The sequence below is a fragment of the Macaca thibetana genome, chromosome 17 (genome assembly GCF_024542745.1).
Source record: "Macaca thibetana thibetana isolate TM-01 chromosome 17, ASM2454274v1, whole genome shotgun sequence".
NCBI lineage: Eukaryota > Metazoa > Chordata > Mammalia > Primates > Cercopithecidae > Macaca > Macaca thibetana.
Genome location: NC_065594.1, coordinates 46,204,115 through 46,222,997, shown reverse-complemented (window position 1 = coordinate 46,222,997; position 18,883 = coordinate 46,204,115). Strand labels below are relative to the sequence as shown.

The following is an 18,883-nucleotide window of genomic DNA, read 5'->3' as shown; positions in this document are numbered from 1 at the left end:
AAAATCTTGTTCTGTTCCCTTACTTTCTCCTGAACAAATGGAGTCTCTCTCTCTGTGCTGAGCTACCTGGAGCTGGAGGAGGGGTGACTCAAGCACTCCTGTGGCCACCCCACCACTGTGACTGTGCTCGTTCAGACCTGAAGCCAGCACAGCACTGGGTCTCACCCTTAGTCTGCGGTAACCACTGCTTGGGTACCACCTATGTCTGACCAAGGCCCTAGCACTGTACAGTCAGCAGGTGGCAAAGCCAACTAGGTTGTGTCCTTCTCTTCAGAGCGGTGAATTTATCCTGGCTCCAGGCAGATTCAGGGATGCTGTCTGGAAGCCAGAGCCTGGAATTGGAAACCTTAGGAATCTATCTGGTGCACTATTTTACTGTGGTTGAGCTGGCACCCAAGCCAAAAGACAAGTTTTTCCCACTGTTCCTTCTTCTTTGCACAAGCAGTTGAATTTCTTCCCCCAGCCATCACTTTGCCAGGCCCACAGCAAGTACTGCCTGCCTACCACTGATGTTCACTCAAGACCCAAAGTCTCTTCAGTCAGCTTCTGGTGAATAGTCTTGGGTATGGGACACTCTCTTCAAGGCAATGGGCTCCTCTCTAGCCCAGGGCAGGTAGAGAAATGCTATCTAACAGCCAATGCCTGAAATCAGAGAATTCAAGAACCCACTTGATGTTTTATCCTCCTGTGGTTGAGGTGTTACCTAAGCTGCAAGACAAAGCCCCCTTTACTCTTCTCTCTCACCTTCTCAAGCAGAAAGATTTTTCTCTCCCATAACCACCACAGCTGGGAACATTCTGGGTCACAGCTGAAGCCATCACATCTCTGAGTTTCACACAAGGGCTATGGCAAGTACTACCTGGCTACCGCTGCTGATTTTTCAGGACCCAAGGGCTCTTATAGTCAGCAGGTGATTAATCTTGCCAGGAATAGGTCCTTCCCTTCAAGGCAGCAGTTTTCCTTTTGGCCCAGGGAGTATCTAGAAATGTCCTCTGGGAGCTAGGGCCTGGATTGGGGGCCTCAAGACTCTGCCTGGTGATCTATCCTACTATGGTTGAGCTTGTAAGCAAGTTGCAAGACAAAGTCCTCTTTACTCTTCCCTCTCCTCACCTCAAATAAAGGAGGAAGTCTCCCCTGGAGTCACAAGCTATACTGCCTGGGGTTGGGTGAGGATAGTGCAAGCACTCCTTTGGAAACCCTGGCTGGTGTCTCACTAAGTCACATGCTCCCCAAGTCCACTGGCTTCAAGCCCAGAATAGCATCAGAATTTGCAGTCCTTGTGCCCTAGACTGCCTTTGAAGTTTATTTAGCACTCCAGAGAACTTTAGGTCTTGGTGGCAAAGCTTACTGGAACTCACTCCTGACCACTGAGATGGGTGATTCTCCTCTGGCTAGGGTTGGTCTAAATGTTCTCTCCATGGGCACTGGCTGAGTTCTGCCCAGTGTTGCTTTCCACTGTGACAGGGCAGCACTGAGTTCCAATGCAAAGTCTCACGATCACTGCGCTCTCCCTCCCTTAAGTGTACAGATTCTGTCTCCGCACCACAAGGTCACTGCTGGGGCATGGAAGAGGGGTGGTGTTGGCAATTCAAGACTTTCTTTTCTACCCCTCTTCAATGCCTCTTTCAATGATATAAAGTTAAAACCAGGTATTGTGATCATTCATTTGACTTTTGGTTTTTATGAAGGTGCTTTTTTGTGTGGATAGTTATTCAATTTGGTGTTCTGTGTAGAATATGATTGGTGAAGGCTTCTATTCAGCCATCTTGCTCCATCTTTTCAGTATTTTTTTCTGAGCTGATAAGTAACATGTTTTTCATGTTTAAAAAAAGAAGTCAAGTCAGTTATTTCATTTCACTGTCATTAAGGAAAAAATAGTTTTTGATTATGTACATGGTTGTATATTTTCATTCAACACGTATTTCAAGTGCCTGTCATGTGCTAAGCATGATGTGAAGTGCGAGATATATAAATTCAAATAAGACATGGTCCCTGCCTTTTAGAAATTTCTATTTCTAGCTATAACTGGTCATAATTTTCTTAATGTATGATTTTGATGATAATTTCAGAAAATACAGTGAAAATCTCAGCTATCCTAAGAAATCTTGGAAGGAACAATAGAGAGTATAACAGGATAGAATTATTAAGCACCCAGCATTATTGCAACTTAATAATTCAATCCTGAAAAGGTAAACATCACTACATCTATGTTGATGTTAATGTATTTAGGTGGACAGAGTAAAAATCAAGAGAACTTTGGGAGCTTTGGGAAACATTTCAGTAACATCTAGAGTCTTTCTTATTAGTTTTATTTCAGGTATACAGAATTTGTGTTCCACACAGGAATGCAAACAAAGCTGACAAGAGGCTGCTTTTGTAGAATTATTATTTCATTGTTTTGCATAGAATTATAAGCTAGTGGGACTATGAATTGTAGCCTCTCAGTGTAAGCCAAGTGGCCCTTCATGTCCTGCTATATCCCTTATTGGAAGACTTCCCTGTATAGATTGGATCTTTCTATTACTTATTTCTATTGTACCCTGAATTTCTTCTTCATAATACCTGTTTCATTTGTAGTTACTAGTTCTAGTCTATTTCATTTACTACTTTATAAACATTATGAATGGAGGGACTATACCATTCTTGATTGACAAAAATTTCAGTATCTAACAGGGTCTCTGATAGAAGTAGGTGATCAACAGTTTTTGTTGAATAGCTGACTAAAAAGCTGTAGGGAGTCTCAACTGTTCTTAAACTTTTCTATCCTAGAATATGGTTCTCCACATTTACAAGTATATCTTATATCCTTCTATTTTAGCATGCATTTTGCATGTTTTCAAATTCTTTGTATGTTTTAGTTTTAAAAATATCAGTTTTGTAAGGACTCATAATTTAGCTACTTTCTCTTGTACTCTATTTTTTAAATATGAATGTCTGTTGCATGAATTTTGGAAAATAGTAATGAAATTAGTAAGGAGAATAGATTGGAAGTTTTAAAACAATGTTGCTAAAATATATTTATATCTCAAATCATTCATTTTCAACTTCTTCTTTTACCAGAAACACTGTGATTGTACTTTTTTCTTCTAACAGTTTTGCCCTACAAACATTATGGGTGATTATATATATGGGGTGATGGGGAGGAGGAAGGGGTCATAAGATCATACTCTTGCACTAAAATAACTTTTTTCTATCAGAGTTTCTTAGTAATTAATATTGCTGAACTGCTGTGTTTGATTGGTTATCACCCAAACTGCAAGTCTGATGAAACTCTTCTAGATTTTTGTACCTATGAAAAGTCAGTGATAAAACAAGATGTCTGAACTGCATTCTCTGTGTGCTTTATCAGCTGGTGAAGCCTCAGATAAGATGCCTTCTACAGACAGCTCTATGATGTATTCCAGGAAAGGTGATTTCTTAATTCTCAAAGTGCCATCATCTGTCTTCTTCCATCTGTCAGACCAGGACATGAACTAGATCAGAATTATTTTCTGATATGAGGAGCATTTCATTTCATCTTCATGAAGTTAACTCTCTGAAATATGTCTCTTGGATAATAAATATTTCTTTAAATCATTATAAAATATTTTTAAATGTCTATTTAATGTAGAAACTTTAAAGTCTATACTGTTTAAAAAATTAAAAAATAGAAGCCAAGGACTATTGAGGACCGCAATTACAAATTTGTGGAAGCAGAAGTACTTTTTTTGAAATACATGTAATTATATGAATATAGAGCCTTGATGACTGATGTAAAATGGCTCATTCAGGGCTAAATATAAGAATGATGATACATAATTATCTATATCACTAACACACATACATGCTCTCATGCACACAGGCTCAATAGAAATAAGTTTCAACATAATATAGAACAGTGCTATCATTTAAATTATTTGAAGATTGCCCAAAGTCTCTTATTTTTACTACAAAAGTTTGTCTACTTTCTCTTTCTAATCTTTTTTTTTAAGACTATTTTTAGGGCAGTTTTAGGCTGACAGAAAAATCATGCCAAAAGTACAAAGAATTCTTATATACATTGTCTTATTGAACACAGTTTTCCCTACGATTAACATTTTGCATGAGTGTGACATCTATTACATATGATGAACCAGTATTGATGCATTTTTATTAATACAATCTATAGTTTATGTTAGTGTTAACTCATTGTGTTTTACGGGTTTTTTTAAAACCTAGATAATAAAATTTTTCTTTTATTTGTTTTTATTTCTCCTCCATTTTGTTTCAATACACATTTTTAAGCAACCGTTGACTATAATAATTTCATTGAAAAAGTTATATCAGACTAGCAATTTGTTCATCATCTTTAACATTATATACATACAATAATGTATTTCTGATATTTGTGAGCCTATGTATAAATTTTAGAAAAATTAATGTTTTTTTCTAATTGCAGGCTGTTTTATTGTTCTTGAATTTTAATGTATAGGCCAAATGTATTAGACAGTAAGATCCCCCAGGTGTGGGAAATTTTGCACACAGTTTATTTTGAAACTGTCTTTCCCTCTCTGCCCTAGACAAAAATGAGAAGGCAATTCTGTGTACATTGTTTAGATCTTAGAGTCAAGAGAACTTACTAGTGTTTATATTTTTATCTTCAAAAAACATATTGCTACTATTTTAGGATGTTTACCTTCTAGATTGCTCTATCCACATTTAGAACATAATGCTTGAGAATGTCATGCCTTCTAAAGTAACTACATTTTTTGGTACAATTCAGTATTTTACAGAAGCTACCTAAACTTACAGAAGCTTTTGACATATAGAAGTTCTTGACATATGTTTGAATTTAATATTTGTATCCAGAGGAAACAAATTATCCCTAGTACACAAATAACTGAGATAGGTGACTCGGTAATGTTTTCAAAGGACAGACTAACTGAAAATCCATAGGGCGAGTAGCAGTTATAGCTGAAATGTAGGAGTGATTTTTGTTTCAAATATCAGACTCAAAGTCACAGTGGCTGTCTGAAATAATAGGTGGGTTAAAAAAAAATGAAGTCCAGCTACTTCGACTGTTCAGAGCAAAGACTCTTCTCCCCAGCAGAAAAGAGATATAAAATCTTATTCATGTTTATTCCAACTGGGTTAGTTTCTGTTTCCTTAAGATCATTGTAAGGACACTGATTCCAGCAGAGTAGAGTAGTAGTTACATACTACATTTTTCAAAGCGAGAGAGGCTTAAAACATATTTTCCTCCAGCTTATCAAGACGTCCGTGTTTTTCCATCTACTGATTAATGCTTATTAAAACTTCCCAAAATATCTTGATATTATTTCCTTATCTGTTACTTTTCAATATGTATGTTGAAAACTTGTTTCATAAGCTTTTTCTCAGATTTCTATGATTCAAAACCCCTTATGAAGTCCACTATTCATCACATTATCTCATACCATACTGCCTTTACTATTATTACTAAATTTATAATCCAAAAAGAACATTTCTGCATGTAAGTTGAGAATAAAATTGAGACTGATCTTTATTTAAAGAACAGAAATTATGCATGTAAATGAGTGCTGTCCTTCAAATTTGTCCTCATTCATAGCTACACTTAATATTGTGATTTCTCAAAATATTTTGGAATTCCACTTTTGTAAAGGTCCTCAAATATAATTGTTAAGCTACTGAAGAAAATGTGCCATTTTTACTTTATAATTTCTTTTTTAAAAAGTACTGTTCACTACTACTAATGTATTTTAGCTGTTTCAAAAAAATAAAATAAAATCAGGTCATGAAAGGCAAAGTGTTGACCCCTTGAGGCTGTGTCCTATAATATGCAAGGTCTCAAAACAATTCAAAACTACAAATTTGAAAACTTTAAAGAATCTAGTGGTATTACTGCCATAACATATTAATCATTAAGTACCTAACAAAGAATAGAATAGATACTTTATAAGATTTCTGTTAATTCGGGATGTGTTTTTCTCATCTTATAACCACAATTGCATATGATAAATTCTACACTCAATGAAATATTTCTAAACAAGTAATTTTTTGTTACCTGGTCAGGCTATATGTTGCCTGGCACCGAACATAGCCGAAAAGGGCTTTTTTGGGCTATAACATGTATCAGAATTTATCTTCATTAATTTAGGCTTTTTGAGATTCAGTTAATAAAGTTTAGATTTTATTTTCAACATTAATAAGTAAAGATCTCAGATATGTTTGACAATTTTACTGTCTAAAAATATAAAGTCTGCATTTTAAGACACAAATAGTACGTTTGTATTGGTATTTGTGCATCAGTTTTGTTACATAAATATATAGAGACCTATACATGTGTTCACAAATGTATATATACATTTTATCTACATCCTAAACGTATCTTTATTTTGTTCTTCACTTACATAACTGGAAGTAAAGAAATAGTGCTTGAATATTGTACATTTCTAATCAAAATATTTCAACTGCAAACATTTTTATTGACACCCTTTGAGAAAATTAAAAGAAGTCCAGTTGGAATATGCTTGCACTTCACAATACAAACATTTTTCACAATACCATTACTAAGAATAAATAAATGAATTTTTCATAACTTTCTTTTTTTATTTGGTAATTAACTACAGACACAGCTTTGCATTGGATAGTCAATCCATATGGATATTTCTATTTATTTAACTACCTATATCTCTCTGTCCATCCATCATCTATCTGTCCCTTCATATCATTTATTAATAAGTCTAAGATTTAAGATGAAATTCAAAGGATGCTTTTTTGTGTCCTTTATATGGCTAGAGACAGTCCTTTCCAAATCTATTGTTTCCCCTCTGTCCTCCATTCTGGAAAACATTTCTCAAATACATGTCATGCTTTTCGTAGAGTCTGGAGGAGAGAATGTGGTAATTTGTCAATAGTGTCATTGTCATGTTCTGTTCTTGCATGCACATATTTCCATACCCTGCAGTGTAATTAGGATCTTTACCTACATTTTGTAGACTATGCACGACCATGCACTTTCTCCATACAAATTAATCCTCTCATTAACCTACTGAAGAGGATCAAGTTCTTTAATGTGACTGCTTGTTCTTGTGAATCCTATGCTAATTAATAGTTATATGGCTGTCTCCTTGAATCATAGACTACAAAGCTATGCTACAGGAACACATCATTCCCATTGACGTTTTTCTTTTTTTGCTGAAAAAGATGTGACTGATGGCTCAGACTTAATCATAATCCATGATCTGTCAGTGCTATATATCCATTATATATCCAGTGCTATATATATCTAGGACTATTGCAAAGAGCTTCTTACTCCTTCACTATTTTTGAGGTCAGGAGTTAGAGACCAGCCTGACCAACATGGTGAAACCCCATCTCTTTTAAAAATACAAAAATTAGCTGGACGCAATGGAAAGTGCCTGTGATCCCAGCTACTCAGGATGCTGAGGCCAGAGAATTGCTTGAACCCAGGAGGTGGAGGTTGTAGTGAGCCAAGATTGTGCCATTACACTCCAGCCTGGGAGACAGAGCGAGACGCCAGAAAAAAACAAAACAAAACCAAAAAATCCAAAAGTTAAATAAATGAAATAAAACTGAATTGTGTGATATAAGATCAGTTGAAACAGATTATGCTACATTATAGGTGCAAATTAACAATCCTTCATGAGCATTTTTTAAACAACTTTATTGTGCAGTAATAATACTTCTCAGAGACTTTCTGCAGAGATCACTTCTTCAACCTCTCTATTTGTGTTTCATTCTCTAACTTGGAATAACATTATCTGTCCTTTAAAGGCTTGAATTACTAGTTTTCATTCTTACTAGGTAATTACAATCTTTTCCTTTTTCTGTAATACATAAGGAAAGTTTAAAGCATGTTTAGATGTGTGTGTGAGTGTGTGTGTGTGTGTGTGTCTTTGCGTGGATTTGTGCCTGTTTAAACTTTTTTCCCAGTCAAGTGGCCATAGTCTGAGGTTAATTATTGTATGAAATTGGGGCTATGTCCTAAAAGTTGCAACTTACTTTGAAAACGTGGCCTACTTTGGTTTTACAAGTCTTATTTTGTATAGAGAATTATTAACAAGGGGAATGCTAGGGGGATTCCCATTACTTCTTTTGTAAAATCTGCTACAGGGAACTGAGACAAATTCTTGAATAGTAGACACTGAATCAGATTCCATTTTTGTCATAAACATTGACAAGAGGTTTATCCCACACTTTGTAGTGATACATTGTTATCCAAAGTAAAGCCTCCTTTTTCTAAGACCATATGTTGTATCTCTGACATCTATATATTTACCTAATAATAGTGATAATTTAATGTAATTTATAATTAAATTGCTACAACCATCACGCATGCTGATTTTGTAAATATGGTAGGGGTAACTTACTTTGTCAGTTGGATTTGTTTTTTCTATAAAACTAAATTGGAAAGGACTCTTGCTGGGTTTTTTCCTCCATATTTCTGTACATATCATTTATAGATGCAAAATTCTGCTTGCAGATTCAGGAACAGCTGCTCCTGTTTAATGTAGTCATTTTATATTTTGTATGCTCAGATAAAGTACCGCATTCCTACTGGGCAATGAGAAATAGGTTGAGGACGTTTCTGATAGCAGGAACTAATAAATAAGAATGTAAGAAGCAAATCAACAACAATGCGGACTATTTTTAATCCTCTCTGTTTGCTTTGAACCCCTGAGGAGGCTTATAAGGGTAGGGTGATGTCCCCAAACCATAAAGGGAAGTTGATTCAGAACCTTTTTTTCTTTTTTTTTTTTTTTCTCTCTAATATCCCACAGGGGAAAAAGATGTAGAGGAGAGTTTTTTCTGTTTTGTTTTGTTTTATGTTTGTTTCAAATGTTTAAATTGAAGCACCAAGACTGCACCCAAAAGGAGTACACAGTATATTTTTCTCTCAAGTTTCTTAAATCTACCAATTGTTTTTTCACATGATAAAATGCTACTTAACTGAAATCATAAGAAATAAATATCAAATTACAGTATACTACTTATCACCGTATGACATTAATATGAGTCCTCTACCACAGGGAGTCCTAAGAGATATTTGATGCACTTTACAAATCCCAGACAAAATGCAGATCCTTAGTTTGAGGAACTCATTTCACAAAAAGACATTTACAAATCAAACAGGCCAAGTTTAAGTCCATGTGAGTTTTCCACACACATGAAAACAAGTCTCCACAACTAAGCATGCAGTTGAGTAGTAAGTTAGAACAAAAGCTGACAGCTCTATCCTCAAACGAAGCAGTTGCTTAGCAGCAGACAGCAAACTGGTGAAAAGAGCAGTAAGTATAGTGCAGACAAACTCCTCCACTTCCTCTGAAAACACTGCTTGACTTCAAATGGCCAGTTATCATCTGCGCCCAATTTCTACTTTATATAACATGCATAACACTAGGAATCAAAAAATTATTTTTAAAATTGCTGACACCTTCACGTTTATCAAATAGGATCAGTGAAGTTGTTGCATATTTTTCTCAAACACAAACTGAACCTTCCCATTTGTCTCCAAATATTCCAAAATGTAAAAATTCAAAGAGGAAAGGAGGAAAGGCTGACAGCTAGTGGAATGTTATCATGTTTCACTTTGGAACTTCTAAAACAGGGCAGGGTTCTTAAAAATTATTGTAGAGGAGACAGGGGACTTTTCCCATGAGAAATCACACTGAAGGATGGACAATAATATTTCATTTCTCCTCTGTCCCGTTTAGATTTCCTACGTCAATTCCGGTTAACTCATCTTCATTCAGTAAATAAATATTTATTGTAAGTTCATAACATGTCATGTGTATATGTTCCTCATAAAAATTTGCTACTTTTGATTTCATCAATCATTATTTCATTATTTGAGGTTGTTAATACTTTTGTAACTACCTAGATGAAAAAAAATTGCTCATTAAGACATGCAAAATTCACATGTATTCTGTTTTTGAGTCCAGAATTACTCTAGCAGTCTTTGATATTTTTATATTCCTTTTATTTGTTATGTTCACAAATTGGTAGTGAATGTTAATTTATGGCTGGAAACAGATTTTTTTGCAGGTTTTTTTTGGCATAAACTCAGATACAGTCCCCTCGCCTTTTTTTCCTGCCTAGATTTCTGCTGATTAATACAATGAAAGTATCCCATTCACGCACTGACCTTGCCTAAGTCTGCATAGTTTGCAAAATTTAGAAGAGAATGACATTATGAAAAGGTGACACAGCTGCTAGTCAAAACAGTCGTCAGGACTGATGGCGAGGAGCTTAATGAAATTCTACTTTTTAGAATATGATCTTATTTAGGAAGTTGTGGAATATAATATTTGTCTTGTTGACCATTGTAGTATTAGCAGCTAGAATAGTGTCTAGCATATAATTGGTACTCAATAATTATTTAAGTGAAGAGATGAATGAGCAGTACTAATACCTTTATATTGGAAATCAGAGATTGTAGTTTTTAGTTTTGTTCTCTCATTGAAACCTATATAGACAAGTCACTTTACCTTATTTCCTTGTCTAAAAAAATGTAACAGGCAAAAATAGAAAATTAAAAATTAAATTTCTTTTTTTTTTTTTTGAGATGGAGTCTCACTCTGTTGCCCAGGCTGGAGTGCGGTGGCGCGACCTTGGCTCACTGCAAGCTCCACCTTCTGGATTTATGCCATTCTGTCCCCTCAGTCTCCCGAGTAGCTGGAACCACAGGCGCCCACCACCACAGCAGGGTAGTTTTTTGTATTTTTAGTAGAGACAGGGTTTCACCGTATTACCCAGGATGCTCTCGATCTCCTGACCTCGTGATCCTCCCGCCTCGGCCTCCCAAAGTGCTGGGAATACAGGCATGAGCCACCACGCCCCACCAGAAAATTAAATTTCTAAACAATTTCCCACTCAAAAAAGGATGCAATTTCTACATTAGTGGAGCCATTTTAACGTTAAGTACTTCCAATAAACAGCATAGAAAATTAAGTCAATTTTCGAGCTACAAATGATAAAAGGACTCATAAAAAAATTCTCAGCTCATAAAATATTTTATTTATCATCACTAGAAAAGTGTTTGTGATTTTATCCTTCAAGACTATTTATTATCCTTGATAATGAACACACATAGGTACTAGTAATTTCCATAAATCATAAATTCAGAAACCTTTTCTTAAGGTTTGATTATCATCTTTCAAACATGAATGAAGTACATGTGTGTATTAATATTTGTTTCCCTTAAGTGGAGTCTGCACATATTCAGAGTAATAGCAAATTAGGCCATAACCATAGATCGCTTTTTGGGTCCGATTTACTTTACTTTCTAAACCACAATGAGTTTTGGATTTTATTAAGAGGAAATGTGTGCATGTATTGATTTTAGATGGTAAGAAGCTATTGAGGAACTTACCATAGACTATCCTTATGACAGTTACTTATAAATCACAATTAAATTGTGTTCTTATAAAAAATAAGGAAGTTCAAAATATTTTTAGTGAATATTATAAGAAATATGCATGTTAAAATGCAGTTTCTGGTCTCTATATTTCTTAAGCCTCTTTGGAATGATTTCCTTTGCTACTTCGGAAGAGATATATATGAAAATATTTCAAATAAAGAAAAATCAAATCTTTATTGGATTTATGCAGAGATAAAGCAAAAACATGTTTGAATATAAAATTTTACCATGGTTTTATATTTTACTTCATCATGAGTACTTTCTGGATGGCGTGTGTGTATTTGTGTGTGTGTGTGTGTGTATTTATTTAGCAATAGACAGATACATAGATATGTAGTTAGAATGATAGATAAATAAATAACATATTATTTCTTAAGCTTGGCAAGGGAATTAAATCAAAATTAGGTATATTTCCATGAGAAGATATTTAAAGATTCTCTCTATATAAAATCATATTTAAACAATTACAAATAACTGTTTTTTTCTATTTTCATAATATCAATGTATAACATTCCATTGGACAATAATTATTTTAAATGTCAGTCATTATTAGATAATTGGTTTATTTAGTTGGTAATAATTGGCTTAGTTCTAGACTCATGTTGTTATCATGTTACCTGAGAAGTCAAGGATCTTTAACTGCAATGATTAAAAAACTCGGTAAAGAAAGTGAAGAATGGAAGTGAGAATAACAGAGAAGGGATCAGAAGATGGTTTGGCATTCCTTAGCTCAAGGGAAAACCCATATGCCATATATCAAATGTTTCTGTTCTTTTGGATTAAACTCTAATTTTCTATAAGTGATGAAGATAAACAATTAAAAATTGGGATATGTTTTATTATTACAAAGATAATGTGTGGAAATTTTAGTGTGGTCAAAATAATAACGTTTTTGAATACCATCATCACATGACCAAACAATACTACTTTAAACACTTGGTATATGCATGGTTAGAAATTAGCTTATGCAGATTCACACATGAATACACATGAACAAAAACAAAATTCAATTTATCAAAATATTTATTAACCTGGTTTTTATCTTTAACAATAGATTATAAATATTTTCTATGCCAATACATATTAATTAACATAACTGTTAGTATTGTCAATACTTAACACAACTGTATGGTGTAATCTTTACACGATATTACATAACTTATTAATCATCTATTAGACATTTTACTGTTTTCTTACCTTTAGACTATTTTATGCAGAAAACAATGAAATTTACCCCCAAATCCTTGCACATAGGAATGTCTCTGAATTCATAAGACTGAAATAGTAGGCTTGAATGTGACTCATTCACTTGTGCATGCTATTCTATACCAGTAAGAAATACATAAGAGAAACATTCAAGCAATGATTGGGATTTCTCAGGTGACTCACTCTTTCAGCGACTCTTGAAGAACAATGCTCAGTGCCGGACATGCATATCTTCTTTAGGCATCTTGAATGTTCCTTCTTTTGCTTTTGTTCTAAGCTGCAAAAAGAAAAAAGTATTGTAGAGGTTCTTGGTGGTGTTTCTCAAACCCAACCATTGTGTCACCTTCTGACTTTCAGGACCCTGTACACACCCATGTGTGAACACATGGCACTATTAATTGTGTAGAGTAGAACTTCTGATACAAACGTTGCCTAATCAGGATTCATAGCGGCAGTCCTGACAGAACATAAAGTGTGGAAACCTTAGTAGTTAGTTCTTTCATGTTATTCTTTCTCAAGCCAGCCCAGAATCTGGATATAACCTGTCTATGATAAATCAGGTAAACAAATGTGACAGGCAAACAATTAACCAGACAGAAGGAGTAATAATAAAAATATTTCCCACAGGAGAAAATTGAATGGGCAAGAAATAGACTTAGGAAAACAAAATGTAACTGCCCAGCTCTGGAGAGGCTGAAGGAGTCTTATTGTAATATGTGGCGTCCCTCTTCAGCTAGTCAGGATTTGACTGCATTTATAACCCAGACTGAGCTTATTTCCATAAAGATGAAACAAGATGCAAAATGTTTGGAGGCAGTAAGTAAATTATTTTTCCTCTGAATATGCCTTTATAGATGTACTGGAAGGATAATGGACAAGTCTTCACTTTCTCCATGGAGAAAACATGTATTCCCGGTTTTCAGTCTTTCCCACCCCACACTAAGAGCTGTGTCACCTCAGAGAAGGCCCTGAGTTGACAGGATCAATAGGGCGCATGGTGAGGCATGCCAAATTCTGTGGATCACATATTTCTCTTGTGAACGAGGGGGGAATGAGGGAATCACATATTTAAAACCAGCCAAACATAGATAGACCATAAGCTTTAAAAATGTAGTTTTCAATTTCAATAATTACAGCTACTTGTTATTGACTATCTCCTATGTGTCAAGTATTGCATAGCGGGAGCACTGTCTACTATGTGTCATGTATTGCATACCAGGAACACTATTTTTAGCCTTTCAACACTTCCACAGGCAAGGTGTTATTTTCTATTTCTCAAAGCCAGGAACTCATTCAACAGCCATGAGGTCTGGTTCCGGCTTCTTTTTAAATTGGTGCTCTGCAGTTCAACCAGAGCAAGTACTACTGAGCCCTTAAACACACCAAAAATCCTTGTTTCCTACACCCTATTGGTCTTTGTTTCTCTGCATGTCAGTTTACTCAGTTTGTCTCCTTACATCTGCCTTGATAATTTAGATATTCTTTTGCTTGCATCAATCATTAGGATGATAAATTAAAGATGGGTTTGTTTCATCAATTTGCTTCATACCATAATATCCATGAACTGATTTTTAATCCATACACATCACCACTCTCCCTCCCATCAGACTGATAAATTGTGCACAAATCTGCCAATTAAGACTTAAATGTCTCTGAGTCAAATTAATTCAGAAAGATTTTTATAAGCCTCCATTGTTTAAACATTATAGCACTCCAATTTACAGTGTATCATTTCAAATAATTTATAGTAAACTTACATTTTTCTTATTCTCACTTATAAAATGTTAAAGAAAAATAGTGTAGTGTATGTGAAACGTACTGTAATAAGCTATATTTGAAATAATTTTGGAAAACAATGTTTTACTTTTGCTTTTCAGTGTAATCTTTGTACCAGGTATATAGTAGATGCTCAATAAAAAATTGTTCCATGGACAAACTGCAAGAACTGTAGGATTAAAGTATAACTAGTGGTGCATATTTAAACATTCATTATGAGGAAGAAATATTGTCATTAAAACAGTATTAACTATGTTTAAAAATATCACAGATGTATTTTTTTTTCTTTTTTACTTCTGTCTATGAAACATAAACTTCTTAATGGCTTAAGGCACTTCCAGAAATGCTTTACAAAGATTCAAGAATCATTTGTTTCATTGCTTTTCTCTTAAGTCTTGACTTTTTTTTTAGTCACCAGAGTTAAGAGGTATTCCTCAAGAGATAATACCAAAGATACATTAAAATCTATGAGTTTTTAGTAGATCAGTCACTGTAAAAGCTATGTTTGATAGTCGTCCATAGTTAACAGTGTGTTTTCTAGTATAGTCTTTATCACAAAAGGATATTGATAGGTTGAGGGCATATTGATACATAAATAGCAAATATTTGTATTATTGACTTTCCCTGAAGAGTTAAATATATATAAGAGAGTAAACACTACAATAAATACTCATGTAGCATCATCTTTCTTATCCAGGAAGAAATACATATCAGATATTAATATTCAGGCTTAGTTTGCCTTCTCTATAGCACTCACCTAGGCACGTTTCAAAATCTTTGAGAAGGGAATGATATTCTTGAGATAAATGTGCATGAAGGTGAAATGTGTTACAATAGAGGCAATTAGTACTATTTATGATTATAGTTTATATGATGTTGGCATCAGTTCATTAAAAATGTACTGAACTATCAACTCATTTCACACAGATCATTGAGCAGCAGTAAAGTGATATCATTTCTTCTCTATTATGACTCTGAGCTGGATTCAAACCAGTGACTCACAGGATATAGGCTCTCTTCGGTTGTCAGTCTATAAGTATGCATTCATAGAGTTTCAGTATACCTATCTATACCATTTTGTTTCTAACTGCAATCCTTTTTCTTTGAAATGAATACAATCTATAAATTGTCTCTTGAAAAGCACAAATTTTAGGTACTAGAAAATGATTACATTATACATTATATACTTGTATAGTATATATTTTTGATATATACATTTATCATTTTATTAATTCTGAATTTAAGTGGTCATATGTGGCATGATATTGAAAGGTCTTTTGGCTGCTAAGCAGAAAGAAAACTGGGTTTATTCAAATAACACAAATGTACTGCTCGCATACAATTCTCTAAGGCCTAAATCTCCACCTCACATAATTATAGATAGTTTCAGGGATCATAGCAGCTAAAAGAGCATTTTCCAAGAGAACTAAACTTATCTGTGCTGAGGAAACATTAAAATTTATTCAGTATTTTTTATAAAATAACTTTTTGTGTAAACATTACAGTTTATTGAAGTTACCATGTATACACTTTAGGTCATATCTGAGAGTGACATTGTGCAAACAGATACCAAAGTGATATTCCAAATACCTTTCAACTAGGATATTCTATTCTACTAGCAGTGTAGCCAAAGACTAGAGTCATATCTGGGTCAATGGGCAAGAATAATTTCTAATTTAATCTCTTTTAAAATATAGTCTTCTTTTTATATATATCAATGGCAATTGCGTAGAACTTGGTTATTTAAAATAATAATTTTAGCACAGCTAGCTCAGTCAGTAGAACCCGAGACTCTTCAAATAATAATTTTCATTAATTATTCCAGTATTCCTTTAGGGACACTCACATGGATACGGTGTCCTTTAAAAATAGCAGGTAGGCTGGGCATGGTGGATCATGCCTGTAATCCCAGCACTTTGGGAAGCTGAGGCGGGCAGATCACCTGAGGTCAGGAGTTCAAGATCAGCCTGGCCAACATGGTGAAACCTCGTCTCTACTAAAAATACAAAAAATTAGCCTGGCATGGCCGGGCGCAGTGGCTCACGCCTGTAATCCTAGCACTTTGGGAGGCCAAGGTGGGTGGATCACGAGGTCAGAAGATCGAGACCATTCTGGCTAACACGGTGAAACTCCGTCTCAAATAAAAATACAAAAAATTAGCCAGGAGTGGTGGTGGGCGCCTGTAGTCCCAGCTGCTTGGGAGGCTGAGGCAGGAGAATGGCGTGAACCTGAGAGGCAGAGCTTGCAGTGAGCTGAGATCGTGCCACTGCACTCCAGTCTGGGCCACAGAGCGAGACTCCATCTCAAAAAAACAAAAAACAAACAAACAACAACAAAAAAAATTAGCCAGGCATGGTGGTATGTGCCTGAAATCCCAGCTACTTGGGAGGCTGAGGCAAGAGAATCACTTGAACCCAGGAGGCGGAAGTTGCAGTGAGACAAGATCGCGCCATTGCACTCCAGCCTGGGCAACAAGAGCAAAACTCTGTCTCAAAAAAAAAAAAAAAAAAAAAAAAAAAAAAAAAAAAGAAGACAGGCGGTACTGTAGGAAATATATTGACTACAAATGTTATGCTAAAAACATCAAGTAAGTGCAGTGTCTGGCCATTCAAAAGAAATGAAATGTTGCATTTTCTAAGTATTTATTTAGATTTATCAAAAGCATATTTGCATATTTCATCTTATTTAAATTTTTTTCTGTAATTTTGTCGACTAGTATGAGTTTTGTTTAGTTTTGTTTTGCCTTTCTTGTTACACTTTTCAAAGCCCCAACTTTAGTTTTAAGGTCGTGAGTTATACAAGATTGAAATTCTTTTTGGTATTTTGCTGGTTGGCCATTACATAGTAAATGGCATATAATTAATACTTGTTCTTAGCTTTGTTCCTAGTTTGGTTTATTTTGCTTTTACATTGTGTCACTTGTTGAAAGTGTTTTGATTTTGTGTTCCACTAGGTCTGTTTTATTTGAGAGGAGTGTTAATCAGCATGTCCTGTGGTCTTCTTTGTAGTCGCAGCGCCGTGTTACATTTCACCTCCCTGATGGCTCCCAGGAAAGCTGCAGTGACAGTGGTCTAGGAGACCACGAGCCGGTGGGTAGTGGAACCCTGATCTCACACCCTCTTCCTCTGGTTCAGCCACAGGACGAATTCTATGACCAGGCCTCTCCGGACAAGAGGACCGAAGCAGATGGCAACTCTGATCCCAACTCTGGTGAGTCCCCTTCAAAATTTTGATTGCTTGGAGTTGTTCTGGTTTTGTTGTGCACTTGAGCTTTCAACAGTAATTGTAGGGTGCAAGGATGAACATCTCATTGTTTTCTTGCTGGCTTTATAGTTGTTGTATTCTTTGAGGTACACATTTAATATGTTTGATATGATTTTGGCTGTTAAATTGTATGATATGTCTTCATTTTATGAACCATTAAAAAAGAAAAAAACATGCTATAAATATAACTGAAAGAAGCCATTTGTTGCAAGATATTCTGATGTCAGAGATCTTACAAAATTTGAACACATTTTAGAACTGCAAAAATAGTAAAGTAGAATAGTCAATAAAAAAAAGAAATACCTATTTGTGTATAGAAATGTCGTATGAAATTTGATTTTCCAGCGAACACTTTACAAAAACAAATAAAGAATATTAGAGTTAAAGGTATTTTAGAATTTGTCTGTCAGATTTTCTGGGTTTTACCAGAAAATTATAAAAAAAAAAGGATTAAATTGTGATTAAAACAAGTGTAAAGAGGGGAGATAACAATTTGGGGGTTGTATTTCCTTTATCGTCTACTTGAATTCTTGGATAATTTGTTCTTTTACTAATATGTTGAGGAAGATATATTTGGCCAAAACTTTTATTCTTCACAGACCCATACCCCACTCCAGAAATCATTGCCCACTCCAAATAAACATTGTTGGGGGGCGTGTTTTCCTTGGCCTTTGGAGGAAATCTTGGGCAAGTGCTAATGATTTTGCTAATAAAACAAACTGACTAGCTTATTTTTATTAAATAAATAAAAGACCATTTCATCAATTATTATCCCCAGTCTAATGACCGTAATTTCTATTTTACTTAAATTCAAATTATTTTCTGGTGGGGTATGTTCATGGTGGGGAAAGCTATGCATGTGTGGGAGCAAGAGATATATAAGAAATTTCTGTACATTTATCTCAATTTTGCTGTGATCCTAAAATTGCTCAAGAAGTAAATAATACAAATAGTAATTTTAAAAATGCATCTAAACTAATCAGAGCAAAAAAAAAAAAGAATGTTTTTCCTTGTTTTTGTTTGTTTAACTCGTCTTGAGCATGCTCCAAACTGGTTGCATGAAGTGGGAAATTGAAGTATGATGACTTTTTCTTAATTTTCTGCCTATTTTGCTTCTTATTTTTTCAAACACGAAAATATCTCTGGCATTTCTATGGTGGAAGTAGGAATACCAAGAGGAGGTAAAACGTACAAAAAGGCTTTCTTAACCAGTTCTGTGATAGTAATACAGCATTG

The 18,883-nt window shown here is 34.7% G+C and overlaps 1 protein-coding gene and 1 non-coding gene across 7 annotated transcripts in view; both read left to right on the top strand.

Moving 5' to 3' along the window:
* The window catches only part of PCDH9 (protocadherin 9), a 953,843-nt gene that overhangs the window by 582,260 nt on the left and 352,700 nt on the right, over positions 1-18,883 (top strand). For 3 of the 6 annotated variants that reach the window (XM_050766520.1, XM_050766519.1, XM_050766518.1), the window contains one exon: positions 17,518-17,593. In XM_050766520.1, coding sequence (XP_050622477.1) covers positions 17,518-17,593 — 76 coding nt within the window. Of the gene's footprint in view, positions 1-17,391; positions 17,594-18,883 lie in introns of all 6 variants that reach the window. The other 3 variants (XM_050766517.1, XM_050766516.1, XM_050766515.1) reach the window with 1 other exon arrangement.
* Positions 18,024-18,085, top strand: LOC126940886 (U7 small nuclear RNA). The gene has a single exon (XR_007720959.1). It is a non-coding gene; the product is annotated as a U7 small nuclear RNA (small nuclear RNA).